Source organism: Pristis pectinata, chromosome 2 (genome assembly GCF_009764475.1).
Source record: "Pristis pectinata isolate sPriPec2 chromosome 2, sPriPec2.1.pri, whole genome shotgun sequence".
In the NCBI taxonomy this organism is placed as follows: Eukaryota; Metazoa; Chordata; class Chondrichthyes; order Rhinopristiformes; family Pristidae; genus Pristis; species Pristis pectinata.
In genome coordinates this window covers 30979277-30997679 of record NC_067406.1, presented here as the reverse complement: position 1 = coordinate 30997679, position 18403 = coordinate 30979277, and the positions used below count along the sequence as shown (strand labels likewise).

General features: G+C 40.2%; 1 protein-coding gene across 1 annotated transcript in view; it reads left to right on the top strand.

The window, feature by feature from the left end:
- Positions 1-7224: 7224 nt before the first annotated feature.
- Positions 7225-18403, top strand: part of nars1 (asparaginyl-tRNA synthetase 1) — a 40117-nt gene continuing 28938 nt past the window's right edge. Inside the window, exons 1-5 of the mRNA XM_052037460.1 lie at positions 7225-7370; positions 12141-12223; positions 12316-12381; positions 14614-14706; positions 16214-16303. Of these exons, the coding sequence (XP_051893420.1) occupies positions 7325-7370; positions 12141-12223; positions 12316-12381; positions 14614-14706; positions 16214-16303 (378 nt within the window). The 5' untranslated portion in view covers positions 7225-7324. The remainder of the gene's footprint in view (positions 7371-12140; positions 12224-12315; positions 12382-14613; positions 14707-16213; positions 16304-18403) is intronic.

Genomic DNA, 18403 nt, shown 5'->3' with positions numbered 1-18403 from the left:
CCCTTAAAAGGCCCACGCAAGGCGGGAAAATCAACTTTGTTCTGCACCTCATTGACTAGTGTCTTTCTTTCGCATCGCGGTAGCAGTTGCTACAAAGGGACCTAATGCTTTCCAATGCTGGGTGAGTGTAAAATAAGGATGTAGAAATAAAGAAGATAGCCACTAATGGATCAGATTAATGGCTCAGGAGGGATTTCATTCGATGATTATTTTTGTAATTTGTCTGTGCTTAAACAAGCTTTCACCCCTTTGTTTCTGCTTGGTTCAGTTATTTATTGAGCTTGTTTGAAAATTAGTATCTTGTGATCACCAGAGTCCACCAGTTTCATTCAGGTACAAGGCTTGGGGAGATGGAGGTTGACAACCAAAATCAGTAACATCACTAGAAAGCTGGTCAGTATTGTAGTTTTTCTTCTCTGTTAAAATGCAATGCAGGAAGAAGCCTATAATTAAAATAGTTAAGATTATTAAACTGGACTAAAATGTTTTAAATTGCTGATTCAATAACTCAATTTTGAAACTGAGAAGATGAGGTAAAGATTAGAAGGAGTTTTCAATTTGAACAACAATTTAGGGAGCATATTTAAAAGGAACAGAAGAAATATAAAATTTCTTTGAAAATAATTGAACAAGTGAGATCCTTGTGTTCCTTCTCCAGGACCTACACTACACATGAAGGAAATGTCTTCAATTGATCAGCCTCTATCTCAGAATTTTCAAACTTGAGGTGTAGCGGGAGTTTGAAGGGTATCAGGAAAGCTTAAGGTTCCTGGAGATGGCCATCCTACATCCAGAGGAAATTCAGAATCGTGAGTAGGTGACCAAACAAAAGAGACAGGAAGTGCAGAAATCATCAGATTGCAGCTACTCTCAAATTTCTACTCTTTTCTTTAAGGCTGTTAAGGGTGATGACACTTGTGAGGGTGTATTCATAGTTGGGCAAAAGATTGCATGTACAGTTTGGTACAGACGTGCGGTATCCATACTGGATTCCGTTGTTAGAGTCATACTCGGGCATTTCTGCAACCACCAACATGAGTCACACTTGGTCTGTAGACTCCCTGGTGCCGGGATAAAAGACCAGCAAGCAGAGGGTGAAGAATAACTTCTGGCAAAGTCAGGGGAGGAAGGATGAGAACAGAGTCAGAAGACATGGTGCACCTCACTACCTATGACATAGGGAGGGAAGTAATTGGGATCCTGCAGTTTGTCTTCAAGCAGCTTCAGAGGAAGTTAAAAGAAATTTCTCAAGGTCATAAAACCCTCTCCACAATTAATCTCTCCGTGATCATTAGATGACTTTAGTGCTGCATGCCAGAGGGAAGAAATAGAAGGCTGTAGAGTGATGCACAAGTTTTGTTTTAATATATAAAAAAAAAGGTGCAGGGGAAATGAGGGGTTGAAACTCAGGCTTTGGGATCTGTTCTGGGGTAGGTAGAACCAATTATATAACAACGCAAAAGGTGGCCAATTGGCTTACTGAGTCCAAAGAAGCAATTTCATTTGTTCCATTTCTTCTCTCCCCTCTCCTATTGTGCTTGTGCATGAATCACAAAAGGTTGGTTTGCAGGTGCAACAGGTTATCAAGAAGGCAAATTGGAATGTTGGCCTTCATTGCCAGAGGGATTGAATTTGAGGTTATGCTGCAACTGTACAGGGTGCTGATGAGGCTGCACCTGGAGTACTGCATGCAGTTCTGGTCTCCTCACTTGAGGAAGGATATATTGGATTTGGAAGTGGTGCAGAGGAAGTTCACCAGGTTGATTCTGGAGATGAGTGTTCTGTTATGGATTAGGTTACTATTGATGAATGTCCCTTTAAGACACAGCACAGTTGTGTGTGTGTGTGATTACGACAACAAGAGATAAGGACGTGATGACGTTTTTGGAGCAGTCGGAGTCAGTCTGAGAGAAGGGGAGAGAGAGAGAGACACCTGCCTGCTGGTCTCTGTATCGATGGATGAAAAACAATAATTGTGTCTGTCACTACAATCCATGTATGGATTTTTGGAATAATCCAATGAAGTCCACTTTGTCGTTAACCTGTAGAAGGAAACAGGTATTTGTGTGGACGGCCACGTCTCGAATGCCTTTCGCGGTGGCAGATACTTCAGAACAAAGCAGTGGAGATCATCAGTGATTGAGGTGTCGTATGGGTTCCCTTGTGGAACATTTGGATTTTGTAATTACTCTCTATTTTCTCTCTACGTTTCCTCTTCAGTCAACGGTGGTTTTGCAGAAGCCTTTGCTCATGTTTCACCTTACGGCTTGCTGAACTGAACTTTGAGAACTATTCCTGGACTTGGAGTTTGGGAATTTGCCACACACACACACACACACACACTCCGAGTTTAGTTTTTGGGTTTAATGTCTAACATTCCAACATTTTTACCTCTAAAATTCTAACATTTTTACTTATGATAATAAGTAGTTATTAATAAAATAGTTATTAACACTTATCCATGACCCGGTGTGTTTCTTTTGTTCCTGGTACATGACAGTTCTTATTGCCCTCCTCCCTTAAAGCTTTATTCTCCCGCATATCCTAGTCAATTCCCTTTCAAGATGGTTGAGTGGTATGTCATCTACAACTTATTCTCTCTCACACCTGTCCATCTTGAACAGTGAGATGATGGGTGAGTTTCACCTCAGGACTGAGATCCATGGTTCCATGGAGAAATTTAAACTAAACTGGAAGGCAATGAGTATTACCATGTAGCAGTTTAAAGGAATCAGATACACAAAACAGTGATAGATATTAGGGATTAGTCAGCATGGCTTTGTGTGGGGGAAGTCATGTCTTACAAACTTGATTGAGCTTTTCCATGAGATGATGATGAAGATGATCGATGAAGGAAGGGCAGTAGTTTGGAATTGGTTTATTATTGTCACTTGTACCAAGGTACAGCAAAAAAAAACTTGTCTTGCATACTGTTCGTACAGATCAATTCATTAACATTGAGTTCGGTGCATTGAGGTAGTACAGGGTAAAAACAATAACAGAATACGGACTGAAGTGTCACATCTACAGAACAAATGCAGTGCAGGTAGACAATAAGGTGCAAGGTCATAACAAGTTAGATTCTGAAGTCAAGAGTCCATCTCATTGTATAAGGGAACCATTCAATAGTCTTATTGCAGTGGGGTAGAAGCTGTCCTTGAGCCTGGTGGTATGTACCCTCAGGCTCCTGTGTCTTCTGCCTGATGGGAGAGGGGAGAAGAGAGAATGACCTGGGTGGGTGGGGTCTTTGATTATGCTGGCTGCTTTGCTAAGGCAGTAAGAGGTATAGACAAAGTACGTGGAGGGGGGGCTGGTTTCCATGATGTGCTTCGGCTGTGTCCACAACTCTGCAGTTTCTTGCAGTCACGGGCAGAGCAGTTGCCATACCAAGCCGTGATGCATCCAGATAGGATGCTTTCCATGGTGCATCAATAAAAGTTGGTGAGTGTCAAAAGGAACATGCCAAATTTCTTTAGCCTCCTGAGGAAGTAGAGGCGCTGGTGAGCTTTCTTGGCCATGGCGTCTATATGGCTGGACCAGGACAGGCTATTGGTGATGTTCACTCCTAGGAACCCTCTCGATCTCAGCACCATTGATGTAGACAGGTGGGTGTACACTGCCCCCTTTCCTGAAGTCAATGACCAGCTCTTTTGTTCTGCTGACATTGAGGGAAAGGTTGTTGTCATGACACCTTTGTTGCCTTCATGGACTTTAGCAAATCAAAGCATTGGTGGAGTTGCAGAGAATAAGTAAGGTTATCAAAGCATAGAGCAGGACATAGATCTGTTGGAAACATAGGTGGAGGAATGGCAGATGGGTTCCAGATTCCAGCATCTGCATTCACTTTTGTCTCCATCAGTTCTGACCTCATTTGCCAGCCTCATGTGTGAAACCTGATCAAAGAGCTTCTGAAAATCCAAAGCGCCATTTCCATTAATTCCTTCTCATCTACTTCAATAGATACATCAGAGAACTCCAAAAGATTAGTCAAACATGATTCCCTTTCATAAATCCATCTTGTTTTATCAATCTTCTTATTTTCTAAATGTCTTGATATTATATCCTTGAGACAGAGAATTGGAGAACTTATAAGGAAATGATAAAGGGATAAAATAAACATTACGTCTGTCTTCATGCCAGAAGCGTGATGATACTTGCGGGCTGCTCCCCAGAACACTACACAAAAAGATGTATTTCACTGTGTGTTTCAATGTACATGTGACTAATAAAGATATCTTATGTGAGATGACACAACAAAATTTGCAGAAGTGCTAGAGAACCAAGGGTCTGGTGCAAACAATTAAGTAATTAGTATTGGTAAAAAGGAAACTGCTTGAGAAGTTGAGCCAAAAATCTGATGGATCCATCTCACAAGGTTTTGAAAAGGATGGCTTTACCTAAATTTATATATCTATTTCAGGCTTTACTTGTTTTTATTCCTAAATCTTTCTTTGACTCTCTTGAGTCAATTATTTCTTCCTATATATTGGAATAATAAACATCCTAGACTAAATAAAGTTCACCTTCAGAAGATTAAAAAGAACGGAGGTTTAGCCTTACCTAATTTTAGATTTTATTACTGGGCAGTCAATATACGAAATCTTACGTTTTGGTTACATTATGTTAATCAAGAGGCTCGTCCAGTATGGGTCTCTTCGGAAATTAATTCTGTTAAAAAATTTTCTATTATCTCTTTGCTTGGTTCTTCACTTCCTATATCATTAAATAAACTAACAGATAATTTTGTAGTTAAACATGTTTTGAGGATTTGGTTAGAATTTAGAAAATATTTTGGTTTATTAAGTTTTTCTTTGTCCAGTTCCATTTTCTTTAATTACTTTTTTAAATCTTCTATGACTGATGTAGTTTTTAAAGAGTGGGACAAATTAGGTATTACTTGTTTTCAAGATCTGTTTGTTGGAGGAAACCTTTCTTGGTTTGAACAATGGTCTACCAAGTATAATTAACCAAAAACTCATTTTTTAAAAGATATTTACAAATTAGAGATTTTCTTCAATCTCAATTACATTCTTTTCCTTTGAGTCCTTATAAGAATTTATTAGATGTAATTTTTAATTTGGAACCTTTTCAGGATGGCTCCATATCTAATATTTATGACAGATTACTAGGAATGAGTAAGGTGCCACTAGATAAAATTAAAAACGCTTCGGAACAAGATTTGCAGATGTCAATTTCTGAGGAAACTTGGAATGAAATTTTCAAGTTGGTTACTACTTCGTCATTATGTGCTCATCATTCTCTCCTTCAATTTAAAGTGGTCCATAGAGTTTACTTGTCTAAAGATAAATTATCCTGTTTTTATTCTGATATATCTCCTTACTGTGACAAATGTAATAACAGAGTGGCTTCCTTAATTCACATGTTTTGGACATGTCAGAGTCTTAAAAAACATTGGACAGAGGTCTTTCATACTTTTTCTGTACTTTTCAAAATAAATTTTAAACTTAATCCTTTGACTGCACTATTTGGGATTGTTGGAGAAAAAGATATAACTTTGAAGACTTCTGATTTACATATTCTGGCTTTTATTTCTCTTATAGCCCGGAGAGCTGTATTGCTTAAATGGAAGGAAGTTACTCCGCCTACTCATGCTCAATAGTTACGGGATGTTATGTCATACTTGAATCTAGAGAAGATTCGTTGTTCAGTTTTTGAACCTAACCTAGACTTTCAAACCCTGTGGGGACCTTTTTTGAATTATTTTCAAAATCTCTGATTTGGGGACTAAAATGCAGATATTGGTTGACACGGTTACGTTTTTAAAGGTTTTTCCTTTTTCCATCTAACAGCTTTGGGTTTTGGTAGTGGGAGTAGATTTTTTTATAATAAAATATTTCAATTTTTTTCCCTTATTAACTACTACATGTGATTATTAATTTAGAGTATTGTAACCTAAGTATGATTTAATACAATGTATTCAATAGTATTTTTATTCTCTTTCTTGATGCATGTACTTTTTTTTCATGGATTCAATAAAAATATTGTAAAAGAAAAAGAAAAGGATGGCAATTGGACTTGGTGCTTGCTCTGTTTATCATCATAGAACATAAAACATAGACCAGCGCAGCATCGGGACAGGCCCTTTGGCCCACAGTGTCTGTGTTGATTATCTTCTGTCTAGCCATATTGCAGCCCTTGGGACTTGAAACTGAATTTAATAATTTCAGATAAACACTTTTTTTTGTTTTCCCCGCAAATGTGGTCATAGTTTCTGTTTCAATTTTTCTTTTTTTTCCTCTTCTAACCATTGGTTTTTAAAGCAACCTTTCACATACATGTCTTTCACAGACATATTTACTCTCTGTAACTTAAGACGTATGTTCTTTTCTCAAGTTCCCAGTTCTGATGAAGAGACCTTGACCTGAAATATCAGTTCTGAAAAATAAAAAAAACCTGCAGATGCTGGAACTTTGAAACAAAAACATAATTCACTGGGATGAGGGGAATTTAAAAATCGAGGTCAATGTCCACCCACAATTAGCAATAAGTAGGTCTACAGAGGATAATAAGTTAGGGGAAGGAGAGCAGGTAGATCAGAAGCATTTTCTACCAATGTACAGAAAAACATAATATTTCTTTATTAGTCACATGTACATCAAAACACACAGTGAAATACATCTTTTGCGTAGTTTTCTGGGGACAGCCTATAAGTGTCGCCATGCTTCTGGCGCCAACATAGCATGCCCACAACTTCCCAACCCATATGTCTTTTGCAATGTGGGAGGAAACCGGAGCACCCGGAGGAAACCCACGCAGACGTGGGAAGAACGTACAAACTCCTTACAGGCAGCGGCCAGAATTGTACCAGGTCGTAATATACTGATTGCATTGTATTTCCTGCATATACTTCGATGTACAGAGGCTATTTTTGAAATGAATGTATTTCAGTTTCATGCCTCTCCCATGGACGCTGATTCCCGACAATAAACTAAGCGTTTTCAGTTTTTGTTTCGAATTTGCAGCGTCTGCAGCGGATGGTTTTCCGCCACCGATGGCGCATTGAGAGGCTGGTTGGGCCAAAAGCCCCAAAACCACTCTGTAATCGTTCTGAGATTCTCCACCCGCCTGATGCAATCGGCAGCAACCAGCTCTCCTCTGCGCAGGCGGGGGCTGTGATCGACTGTCACGCCGCGTCGGGTGTACGCCTCGGCTGTCCAATCAGAAAGCCGACAGCGGGGAAAGGGGCGGGGCCAAGACCTCGCCTCCACCCCTGCCGCTCCCCCTCCTCTCGCCTCATTGATCGCCGGGTGCAGTCGGACTGTGGGGATCGATCGGTGTGCAGTTGAGCACTCGGGGCTGCGATATGTTTGCTGGGGACGTCTGTCAGGAGACGGCGGGGCTGTCGCTAGGTGAGGAAGGGCTCGGGGTGCGGGTACATGTGCCCCCCCCCCCCCCCCCCCAGGCATGGTGCCGGTGAGGCCGGGTCGCTTGTGGTGCCGGCCCGGCGAGGGCCAGCTGCTCGTCCGCCTGCTGGCTGTTTTTTTTTCTCTCCTGACGGTCTAACTGGGCTAGATTGGTACTGCACCCTTAGTGGATACACCCGGCCGGGCTGGGTGTATCCACTACGATCGTTTCCCTCCTGCTCATCCCTGCTCACGTCTGGGTTACGGTCTGGCTCTCCTGGAGTTATTTAAAGAGACAGCATGGAAATGAGCTCAGAGTCCCTAGGAACCCATTTGCGCTCACTCCACTCTACTGTGCCCACATTCCCACCTACTATTCCCCCATTCCCCCCAATCTTTCCCCTCCCCCCAGCAATAGGTTTCACCTGCCATCCTTGCCTCACTTCACCCTTTTGCTTCTTTATTCAAGCAACCTCCCTCTAACACACTCAGTCCTGCTGCAGGGTCTCAACCTGAAATGTTGACCTTCACCCTGCTTCCAAGGATGCTTCCTGACTCACTGAGTTGCGCCAGAGTTTTTTTTTTGCATCTGAAGTCTCTAGTGTCTCCAAGTCAATCTACTTGTTTGTGCCTGATGGCCCTTTTGAACCACTATGGTCACTGGTGAAGGTGGAAAGGTAGCTACCAGGAGTATGCACATTCTGGCTCCTATTTTCACCCACTGACCACACCCCCTCCCCCCCCCATCCCCAGTTTTCTGAGAACTGTCCATAAACTATTTTTATTTCTGTAAATCAGAAATGAACGATTTCCAGGATAAAAACATTGTCTGAAATCGCTGAACCTCCCTTTCCTGATGTACTGCTGTTTTCTTTTAGTCCTGTATTATGCTGTCATCTTGTGTCTGTAGATGCCCACATTGCGTCACCCTGCATGCCCTTCCTATAATTTCATCGAATATATTTTATGTTCACCATAACACTAGGAAAGTACTGTTAATGAGTACAACAAAATATTATTATTACTATCTTGAAAAAAATATTTTAAAAATTATTTGAGAATTTGCATGAAGTCTGATTTCTGTAAATCAGGTCTTCTGTAATCCAGGGAGCCTCAGTAATCTGGTCTTCACTCTGTCCTTGCTTCTGATACATGACCTTTGACTCTTCCCTCACTTCCCCACCCCCATGAATGAAGAGTATGTATTAATTGAGAAATATCCACAAGCATCTATTTTCTTATACATTAAGTATGTGTGAGCTCCACCAAAAGCCAGCAAATTTCAAGTCTGGTGCTTTACCTATGTCACAAAACTGGCTTTCACGGTTGTAGCAAATCATGTATAGAGGATTGATTAAAAGTTTGGAAACTTTTTTTCAGACTAACGAGCTGTAACTTTTAGGATGCAATGGAGATATGTGCTGAGCCTTCAGTAGTTTGCAGTTTATAATGGTGACCATTCTGGAAAGACAAAATTTAACATATCTAAGTTCACCAATGACAGAAAGCTAGATGGGAAATTGAACTGTGAGGAGATTAGTCACTTAAGTAGGAAGAATACAATTATTCTCAAGGGAGAAACAAGTAAATGTGGGTGCACGGAGGGACCTTGGTGCACTGGTTTATGAATTGCAGAAAATAAACATGCATGTATCACCAGCAATATGGTAACATAGTGGTTAGCGCAACGCTATTACAGCGCCAGTGACCCGGGTTCAATTCCAGCCGCTGTCTGTAAGGAATTTGTAAGTTCTCCCTGTGTCTGTGTGGGTTTCCTCCGGGTTCTCTGGTTTCCTCCCACATTCCAAAGACGTACTTTTATGGCTTTAAAGTAATGGGTGGGGAGTTCAAGGGAGATATCGGAGGAAGTTTTTTTACCCAGAGAGTGGTTGGGGCATGGAATGCGCTGCCTGGGGTGGTGGTGGAGGCAGGTACATTGGTCAAATTCAAGAGATTACTAGATAAGCATATGGAGGAATTTAAGATAGAGGGACATGTGGGAGGAAGGGGTTAGATAGTCTTAAGCAAGGTTTAAAGGTCGGCACAACATTGTGGGCCGAAGGGCCTGTATTGTGCTGTTATGTTCTATGTACAGGTCGGGAAGTTGTGGGCATGCTATGTTGGCGCTGGAAGCATGGTGACACTTGCGGGCTGCCCCCAGAACACTGTGCAGAAATATGTATTTCACTGTGTGTTTCGATGTACATGTGACTAATAAAGGTATCTTAAATAAAGTTTAATTATGGCAAAAGTACAAAATCACTTGTAATGATTGAAAATTGGACTTAGGTAAGATTGCACCCAGAAGATCCTGAGCAGATATGCTCTTGATACCCAAGGAAGTTTATGCTGGCCTTGGAGTTGGTGCAGTGTAGGTTCCGTTAGATTGATTCCTGTGATGTGCTGGTTGTCCTTGGAATATGGATTGAATAAGAAACCGACAAGATTCTGAGAGAGAGAATACTCTGGGTGCCTATGGGACTTTGTTTTTAAGTATCCAACAAGTCAGATGGCATCAGTTTGTCTTTCCAGTGAAGCTGTCAGGCATGTTAAATCTTTCCTGGATTTTTTTTCTCTCTCACAGCTCTAAATTAATTGAAGCCATTCCCTGTTTTTTTTTCCCCTTTTGATTGAGCTGTTGCCGCATCAACGTAAGAGCTAATTTCCACTTTCCATTGAAATGGAGTTTGTGTTATTTCATTTCTGAATTGCTGCATTTCTGGAGCTAATCAGTGACCTTTATTTTTAAAGTGCAGAACTTTAGCATGTTTCTTTTTACACCAAAGTTGAATGTAGAAGTTAGATAGGTCTTCCTAAGTTTCAATTATGTACAAGCAGTAACAACTGAAATTCTTTAGTGTGATTCAGTTATCAGCATAGCTAATCAAGTGTGGTGAAATGGTTCAAGGGTATTTGATTATCAAACAGTTCATGTTATTTAATAACCCTTGTAGAACAACTTGCTAAGGCTCCAGTTTTGAATTGTCTTTGAAGACCTTGATGTAGTAGAAATCATTCACAAAAGCATAATCAGAGTGATCCTGGACTATAAACTGTAAAGAATTTGTTCAAAATTATAAATTAATATCACACTTCCCAGATGGAAGAAAAACTCCACAAGATTTGGAGTGATGACTTTGAGGATAGTGTGGATTAAATCTATTATCATGGCAGTGGAGGATGGGACTGGTAAATAAACTTGAAACAACTGAAAATGGATAATTTATTGAATTGAAAATCAGATATTGTACAGAATATGTTGCTACTAGAAAGAGTCTTGTTTCTTTTGACCCATTTAAAAAAAAGATCTGCTTGTGATGTTAAGCTATTAATTAGCAAAAATCAGTACTAAATTACCTGTGTCTACAGGTCTGGACCTGTAGATATTTGGAAAAGGAGATTTCACTGAAGTGTGCATTTCTGCCAAGTTGTATTGATTATGAATATCTTGTATTTTAAGAAAGTAAGTGAAGAGATTGGTTAACATATCCTGTATCTTTAATAGAGTAAACCATTAATTAGGGTACAGATATTAATTCATGTTTTTAAGTAAAACTTTTCTATTTTTAGCCTCTTTTGATGCAACTGATCTTTGCTCAGAAGAAACTACCCAGGTGCCATCTTGGATCATGCACGTTTATTTTGAATTCGTTGTTTTGGTAGCCCTGTATGAGTGACCTTTAGAAGTTGGTAAATTCAAGATCATTTGAAGAACTGAGCACATAGTCCAGACTGACTTTTGTGCAGAACGGACAGAATACTGTATTGTTGGAGGATTTTGCTCCTCCTAAATTAGAAGAGGATTTGGTGATTCTCTAGTGCTTTGGCGAATGTGCCTAGTCAGAATCACCAGAAATTGATTCATCTCATTATTTTTGTAGGAGTGTTTTTGTACAAAGCACACAGACTCGCCTCTTCTGAAATGTCCTGCCTCTCGTTCCAAGTCCCGGCTCCTGCTCACTGAAACTTGAAAGTGGCATCATAGGTAGATAGGATTGTAAAGAGAGCTTTTGGCACTTTGGCCTTCATAAATCAGGGTATTGAGTACAGGAATTGGGACGTTATGTTGAAGTTCTATAAGATGTCAGTAGTGCAGTTCTGGTCACCTACCTAAAGGAAAGATATCAACAAGCTTGAAAGAGTAAAAAGAAAATTTACATGGATGTTGCCGGGATTTGAGGGAAAGGTTGAATAGGTTAGGACTTTATTCCCTGGAGCGCAGGAGAATGAGGGGAGATCTTATAGAGTTACACAAAATTATGAGGGGTATAGATAGGGTGAATGCATGCAGGCTTTTTCCCTCAGGTTGGTTGAGACTAGAACCTGAGCTCATAGGTTTAGGGTGAAAGGTGAAATATTTAAGGGGAATCTGAAGGGAAACTACTTCACTCAGAGGGTGTTGTGAGTGTGGAATGAGCTGTACCACTGTGAGGACTACCAGTGGAAGTAGAAGATGCGTGTTCAATTGTAACATTTAAGAAACATTTAGGTAGGTGCATGGATGAGAGAGGTATGGAGGGTATGGTCCAGGTGCAGGTAGATGGGACTAGACAGAAAACCAGGTTGGCATGGACTAGATGGGCTGAAGGGCCTGTTTCTCTGCTGTAGTGCTCTATGACTCTATGATTTTGTTGAGCACAATATTATTGCCACACCTGAGATGAAATGATCATTTGTATATAGAATATGAAGCATGTTGAGTTAATTCTGAGGTTGTGATATGTACTTCCACAAAAAACTTCTTTAAATAAGATTTTTGGTTTTAATATTTCACAGGTGAATTATATGTCTCTGATCGTGAAGGAGATGATGCAACTGGAACTGGAACAAAGGAAAAACCTTTTAAAACGGCCCTTTGCGTAAGCTTCCAATCAATGATGTGCTAAAATAAATTACTGTTTCTATGAAAATGTGTCTTATGAATTAATTCTGTTTCTGCACATTTTTGTAGGCCTTGCAAACAGTAGAAAGGGAGCCATTTCCAACAATTTATGTTGATTCCCAAAAGGAAAATGAGGTAATTGCAAATGGAAGTTTTCGTAACAAAGATGTATAATGTGCACCCTTGCACTTTGTTATTATAATGCAAAATGATTTATTTGAATGTTTTGATATTATGGCTGTATCAAATGGTATCATCTTATTCTGGGAACCAGCAAGATGTTTGACTTCTGATTTGTGAATAGAAGTTGGGAATGGAGGTTCCAACTGATTTGTAGGAAATATAAATACATTTTGGATATTTGTCAATATACGTTAGGAAATAGTGTATTCATAAGCAACCCAGAAAGATCTTGCAAAGGGCCATGTTAAGTCTATTCATACCAGGACAAAAATAATCCCCGTGTGTGAGGTGCAACTTAGTTCAAGAAATGGAATTTAAAAGCTGAAGGTTTATTACTAATTCTACTTGGTTGAAATGATCTAAAGCATCATGAGGATCAGAATTGGTTTAAAATGGACTTCTATGTTACTGGAATCTAATTCATTTTGCTCACAACAGTAAACTTAAGAATAAGTGTTGGGCTATTTTAAGACCATAAGATATAGGAGCAGAATTGGTTCTTTTGGCCCATCGAGTCTGCTCCGCCATTCAATTGTGGCTGATTTTTTTCAACCCCATTCTCCCACCTTCTCCCCGTATCTTTTAACCTCTTTACCAATCAGCAACCTATCAATTTCTGCCTTAGATGCACCCAATGGCTTGGCCTCCACTGGTCTCCGTGGCAACAAAATCCACAGTTTCACAGTCTCTGGCTGAAGAAATTCCTCCTAATCTTAGTTTTAAAGGAATGTCCCTTTATTTTGAGGCTGTGCCCTCATCCTAGACTCTCCACATCTACTCTAGGCCTTTCAGTATCTGGTAGGTTTCAATGATATCCACACCTCGCCGCCACCACCCCCCCCAATCTTTCTGAACACCATCAAGTACAAGGGCCCAGAGACACCAAATACTCCTCAAACATTAAGCTTTTCATTCCTGGGATCATTCTTGTGAACATCCTCTACACCCTCTCCAAGGCCAACACATCTTTCCGTGGATAGGGCTTTTCTTGATTATAATATAAACTCGCATCCAATACTCAAGATTTGAGCTTAAGCTTACTGTATATTTACAGCTGGTTGGGTTTCAAGTGATTCTGGTATCAACCTTTTCTGATCTAGAATTACCAATAGAAATAACTTGTATTCCTCAATTAGTTGAGAGGAGTAATTAAGTTTTTAGCAATTTTTAATAAAGGCTCTGCTTGTTTTGTTTCCAGGGATGCAGATAAAAGAATTTGGTTTGCCTTGAACCTTGTTTAGCATTTCAGCCAAAAGCCAGCAACCTCTACATTGCTGCATCACTGAGATCTTAGGTGGAGAATTTAAATTCTGTAACTGAATAAATCTGGAATTAAAACTTGCCTTGGAAACTGTACCCATGAAGCTTCTGGTTTGTCCTAAAATCCCATCTGGTTCATAAATGTTCTTGGGATATTCTGCCAAATTATCCAGTCTGAACTCTGGGTGGGCCAAGGTCCATCAATGTAGTTGAGTCTTCTGAAATGACTGGGCAAGCCACTTCTAGGGTGTTTAGAGATGCAGCACTTGCTGGTGATGTACAGACTTAATAGTAAAAAAAAATCATCGGCTCAAATCGTTGGTGTTTCTCAGATCTTCTAAGAAAGATGTGAGTGCTACTGCTGAGCTGAAGTTTGATGCTTCTGATTAGATCAGAATTTTTTTTCAACAATGTTCATTGTATTTGGGAGAATTTTGATCAAGCACATTGATAGAAGGGCCAGATTTCTTATTACCAGCTGAATGAGTTAAACTAATTTGAGTAAATTTCTGCAGAGTACATGTCCATGTATAAGCGTTCATAAATAACTATTAATTGGTAGTGGATTCACTGCAGGGTTGTGGGATTATGAACAGAGTGACTTAATAGCCAATTACCCTTTCATTGTATTACCCTTGCTGCCTGGACTTGATTATGAAGAACAGGCAAAGTACTGCACCTTTTCTGATTTGTGTGGACTCTTTTAGGGAAGAGAAAAGATGACTGAGAACTGGTAGGAAACAAAGGTGATATAGAATATCTTCTGGGTGGAAGTCTCTATTTTGGGTTGCTAGGTGCAGGATGAGAGTAAGGGGTTGGGGGGGAGGGGGGAAGCAATAGTTGAGAGCACTGAAACCCATCCCTTCTGTTAATGGTGATGCAACAGTGGTACTAGAATGACCCTGTTTAACGATTTTTTTTCAGCGCTGGGAAGTTATATCAAAATCACAAATGAAAAGTATTAAAAAGCTTTGGCAACGAGATCAAATGAAGACTGCATCAAAATTAAAAAAAGAGGTAAAATATTTAATAATTTTGTACACTTCTTACTTTGATCTTTCCTGTGTTTAATAATAATTTGAATTGGTTGAATGCTTGATTTTGTATAGTGGCAACCTATATTAGGCTATCTCTAGATGATTTTGAAATGCAGTGACTGAGGTCAAGGAATAATAGCTGCCATTCTCTTCCAGCATCATTCAATGAGAAATTTTGGAGTTCTTGGTGATTTGCACCATAAATCTTACATAAATAGTCCATGACACAGCTTTGGTATGAAGTGAGGAAATCCCCTAGGTGCAAAGTTATGGTAGCCATCAGTGCAAAGTCCCTTGGTTTGTTTTCCCTAAGCTTAGAATGCTTGATATGTCATGTTGGAAGCTCCTCCTGCATTATCTCCCAGTGAGCTTTTGGGGGGCAGATAATTTTAGAATTAGGCTTAAATGATCACAGAGCATCCCAAATTGGTTTGCACCAAAATAGAGCCGTGATTGTGAAAGAACTCTTCTGGTCTTCAAATTGTGCCACTGATCTTTTATATTTAACTAGAGGAGCGATTCTGATTGAACGTCCAAAAGACAACAGCTCAACAATGCAGCACACACCCAATATTGCACTGAATTTTCAGGCTAGTTCATGGCCTCAAGTTGCTGCTGCTGATCTTGTTCCTGTGATCTTTCAACATGCGAGTGCTACCACAAATCTGAGCCTTGATGCTTTTAGGTTAGATTGAATATTTCTCAATAATATTCCTAATTGTTTGGATAGGTTCAACCGAATGCATTCTGACTGAAGGGAAATAATCCCCTCACAACTGGCTGTATGAGTTTAAATGGAACAATTTGGAATAATTTTGATTTTCAAATGGGTGCATATCCATGCTGCAAAATCAAATGTGAATAGGTACTAATTGCTATACAGGGGTGAATAATACAGGGACATCGAATTACTGATGCTTTTGAGGGTGGTATTATCTGTACATGAGATGGGAATTCAAAATACTTTTTGAAAAAGTAAGCCAAATATCTTGCTGCAGGCTTCATGGAAACAAAACCTACACAAATCCTGGAATCTGTTGGAATTTTTCTTTCTGTGGTTGAAGTTTGAGTTGGTTTCAACATGTATATTATACTTCTGGGGTTGTGGTAATTTTTAAAAAATTCTGAAGTTTCACAATTGCAATAAGACTTTTGTTGTCTAGTTCTAACAAATGCATTTTTGTGGTACGTCAGGTTGAGCAGGGAATGCTTGAATGCCTTTGTCAGGTAGCATTTATGGAAAGGGAAATGAAGTTAACATTAGAGGTTGTCTGATGGCATATGGTGAAATTTGCGCCAAAATAGCAACGTGATTAGTTGTGTGGCCTTTGTGCTGTATATTCTATGTAATATGTAGAGGCTTGGATGCGAGGATTCGGAAGTTCTAGAAATTTTAGGGATTAATAGATTTTTTTGTTAGAAAGGGAGAGAACTGTACATTTTACTGTTCCCTGGTAACAGGCATTTCAAAATTATCTTTTTAACAGCAAGAAGATGCATTGCGTCGGGAGATGAATCTGGAAGAGGCCAAAAAGATAGTTATTACACTGGACCCTAGTCTTGCAGAGCCACATCAGGTAACTGGTACATATAGTTGGCATTCATTAACCAAAGTTAAAAAGTTAACATGCCATGCAATTCTGCATCTTCCACATCCATTGGTGAATAGTGGTGGACAACTAAACCTCTAATCAGAGGAGGCGGCTGCAAGAACGTACCCAACATCAACGATGTTGGGTGTAGTGTGTCAATTCTAAGGCAAAGGCTGCAGCTCCAGACGTGACAAATAGATGATACCCACTCCCCTGCCCCCATTACAGGAGCCAGTCTCCAGCCAATTTGATTTGCTCCATGTAATATCAAGAGACAGCTGAGAGCACTGGGTGCAGGCGAGGCTGTGGGACCAGGCGACATCCTGGCCGCATTACTGGAGACCTGTGCTCCAGTAGTAGCTGTGCCTCCAACAAATGGCATTGTCATTGCCAAGTCCCCCACTGTCAATATCCTGAGGGTCACCATTGATGAAAACCTCAACTGGACCAGCACACAAGTACCATATCTATGAGAACAGGTCAGATGCTGGTCTGTTGGAGTGACAGATTTGCCTGCTGATACCCCAGGGCCACTCCATCTACAAGGTACAAGTCAGAAAATTAGAGTCATACAGCATGGAGACAGGCCACTTAGTCACCACATCTGTGCCATGGCTGTCTGGATTTCCTGGTTGCCAGCCATTTTAATTCTTTTCATTCTTTTCCTCATTCCCACACCAACCAACGTGTCTGTCCTTAGCTTCATCTTGGCAGTAGAGGAGGCCAAACGCAAACTAGAGGAATAGCACCTTGTATTCTGCCTGGGTAGTCTACAACCTGGCGGTATGAACGTTGAATTCCCCCACTTCTGGTAAACTGCTCCCCCTCTGTCCCTTTTCCCTCTTCCCCTGAACTACCCACCTTCCTCTCCTATCAGATTCCATCTTCTTCAGGCCTTTGTCACTTCCACCTATCACCTCCCATCTTCTGGCATTAGTCCCACTCTTTCCTCCCTGTCTCCCTGCCGCCCCCCCCCCCCCCCCCCCCCCCCCCCCCTCCCAGGGAACCTGGATCTACCTATCACCTGCCAGATCTTGCTCTACCCCTTCCCTCCTTTTTATACTGACTATCTCCCCAATATCTTTCAATCCAGATGAAGAGTCTTGGCCTGAAACATCGACTGTCCTCATTTTCACTCCATAGATGCTGCCTGACGTGCTGAGTTCCTCCAACTTTTTGTGTGTTGCACTGAAATAGTGATGTTTGAATGTGGGAGCTCTTGAGGAGAGATGCTTTGGGAAGAATATCCTGGTGATTGCATCCAGTGTTTTGGCTGAGAAATACCATTCATTGCTGAGATCATAGAATCTGATTTCAATTTTTACAGTGTTTATTTGGAATGGAAAAAAGTATTTTGATGTGGGGGAGATGAGAGGGAGGAAATTAAGGATAATATCTGGAAATCAGCTGATGGCCGTAAGCATCAGAGGATAAAACACAGATACTTTTAGATAAACAGAGTATTTGAGGAGACACTAAAAGACTGCAGATGCTGGAATCTGGATCAATAAACAAACTGCTGGAGGAACTCGGAAGGTCAAGCAGCATCTGTGGAACTGTGTGGAGGGTTTGAGAATGAAGATGCAGGAAAAAATATTGTTCCCTTTTTTGTTTTGAGAATCTACTCCAGTCCAACAACGATTCATGACCTCCACACATTTCCAGTTACATTTCTCCTTTTAAATTCTCCTTGAGAAAACTTTTTTTTTAACTAAGCTTTCATGATCTGTTCTAAGGCAACAATGTCAGATGTTGTTAAAACATTATATAAATGCATGTTATTGTCGGGATTTGAGGTGGGTAAATATATGTCAGAATAAAAGTGGTTCAGTTCTGTTTTCGTGGACTTTCTGAAGATTAAATAATAAACCATATTAGAGAAGGAGTTTCCAGAAATACTTTATTTCATAATAAAACTCATAACATATTCCATATTTGTGATCAAGTTCCTGTTTTTTTGTGTTTGATTCCTTTGCAGTTAGTTTCCAAATGATTTATTGACCTTTGTTCTGCCTTGCATTTAAAATTATTCATGGATGGAACTTCCTTTTGAGTACATAAAAAACATACAGAAACTGAAGTGAG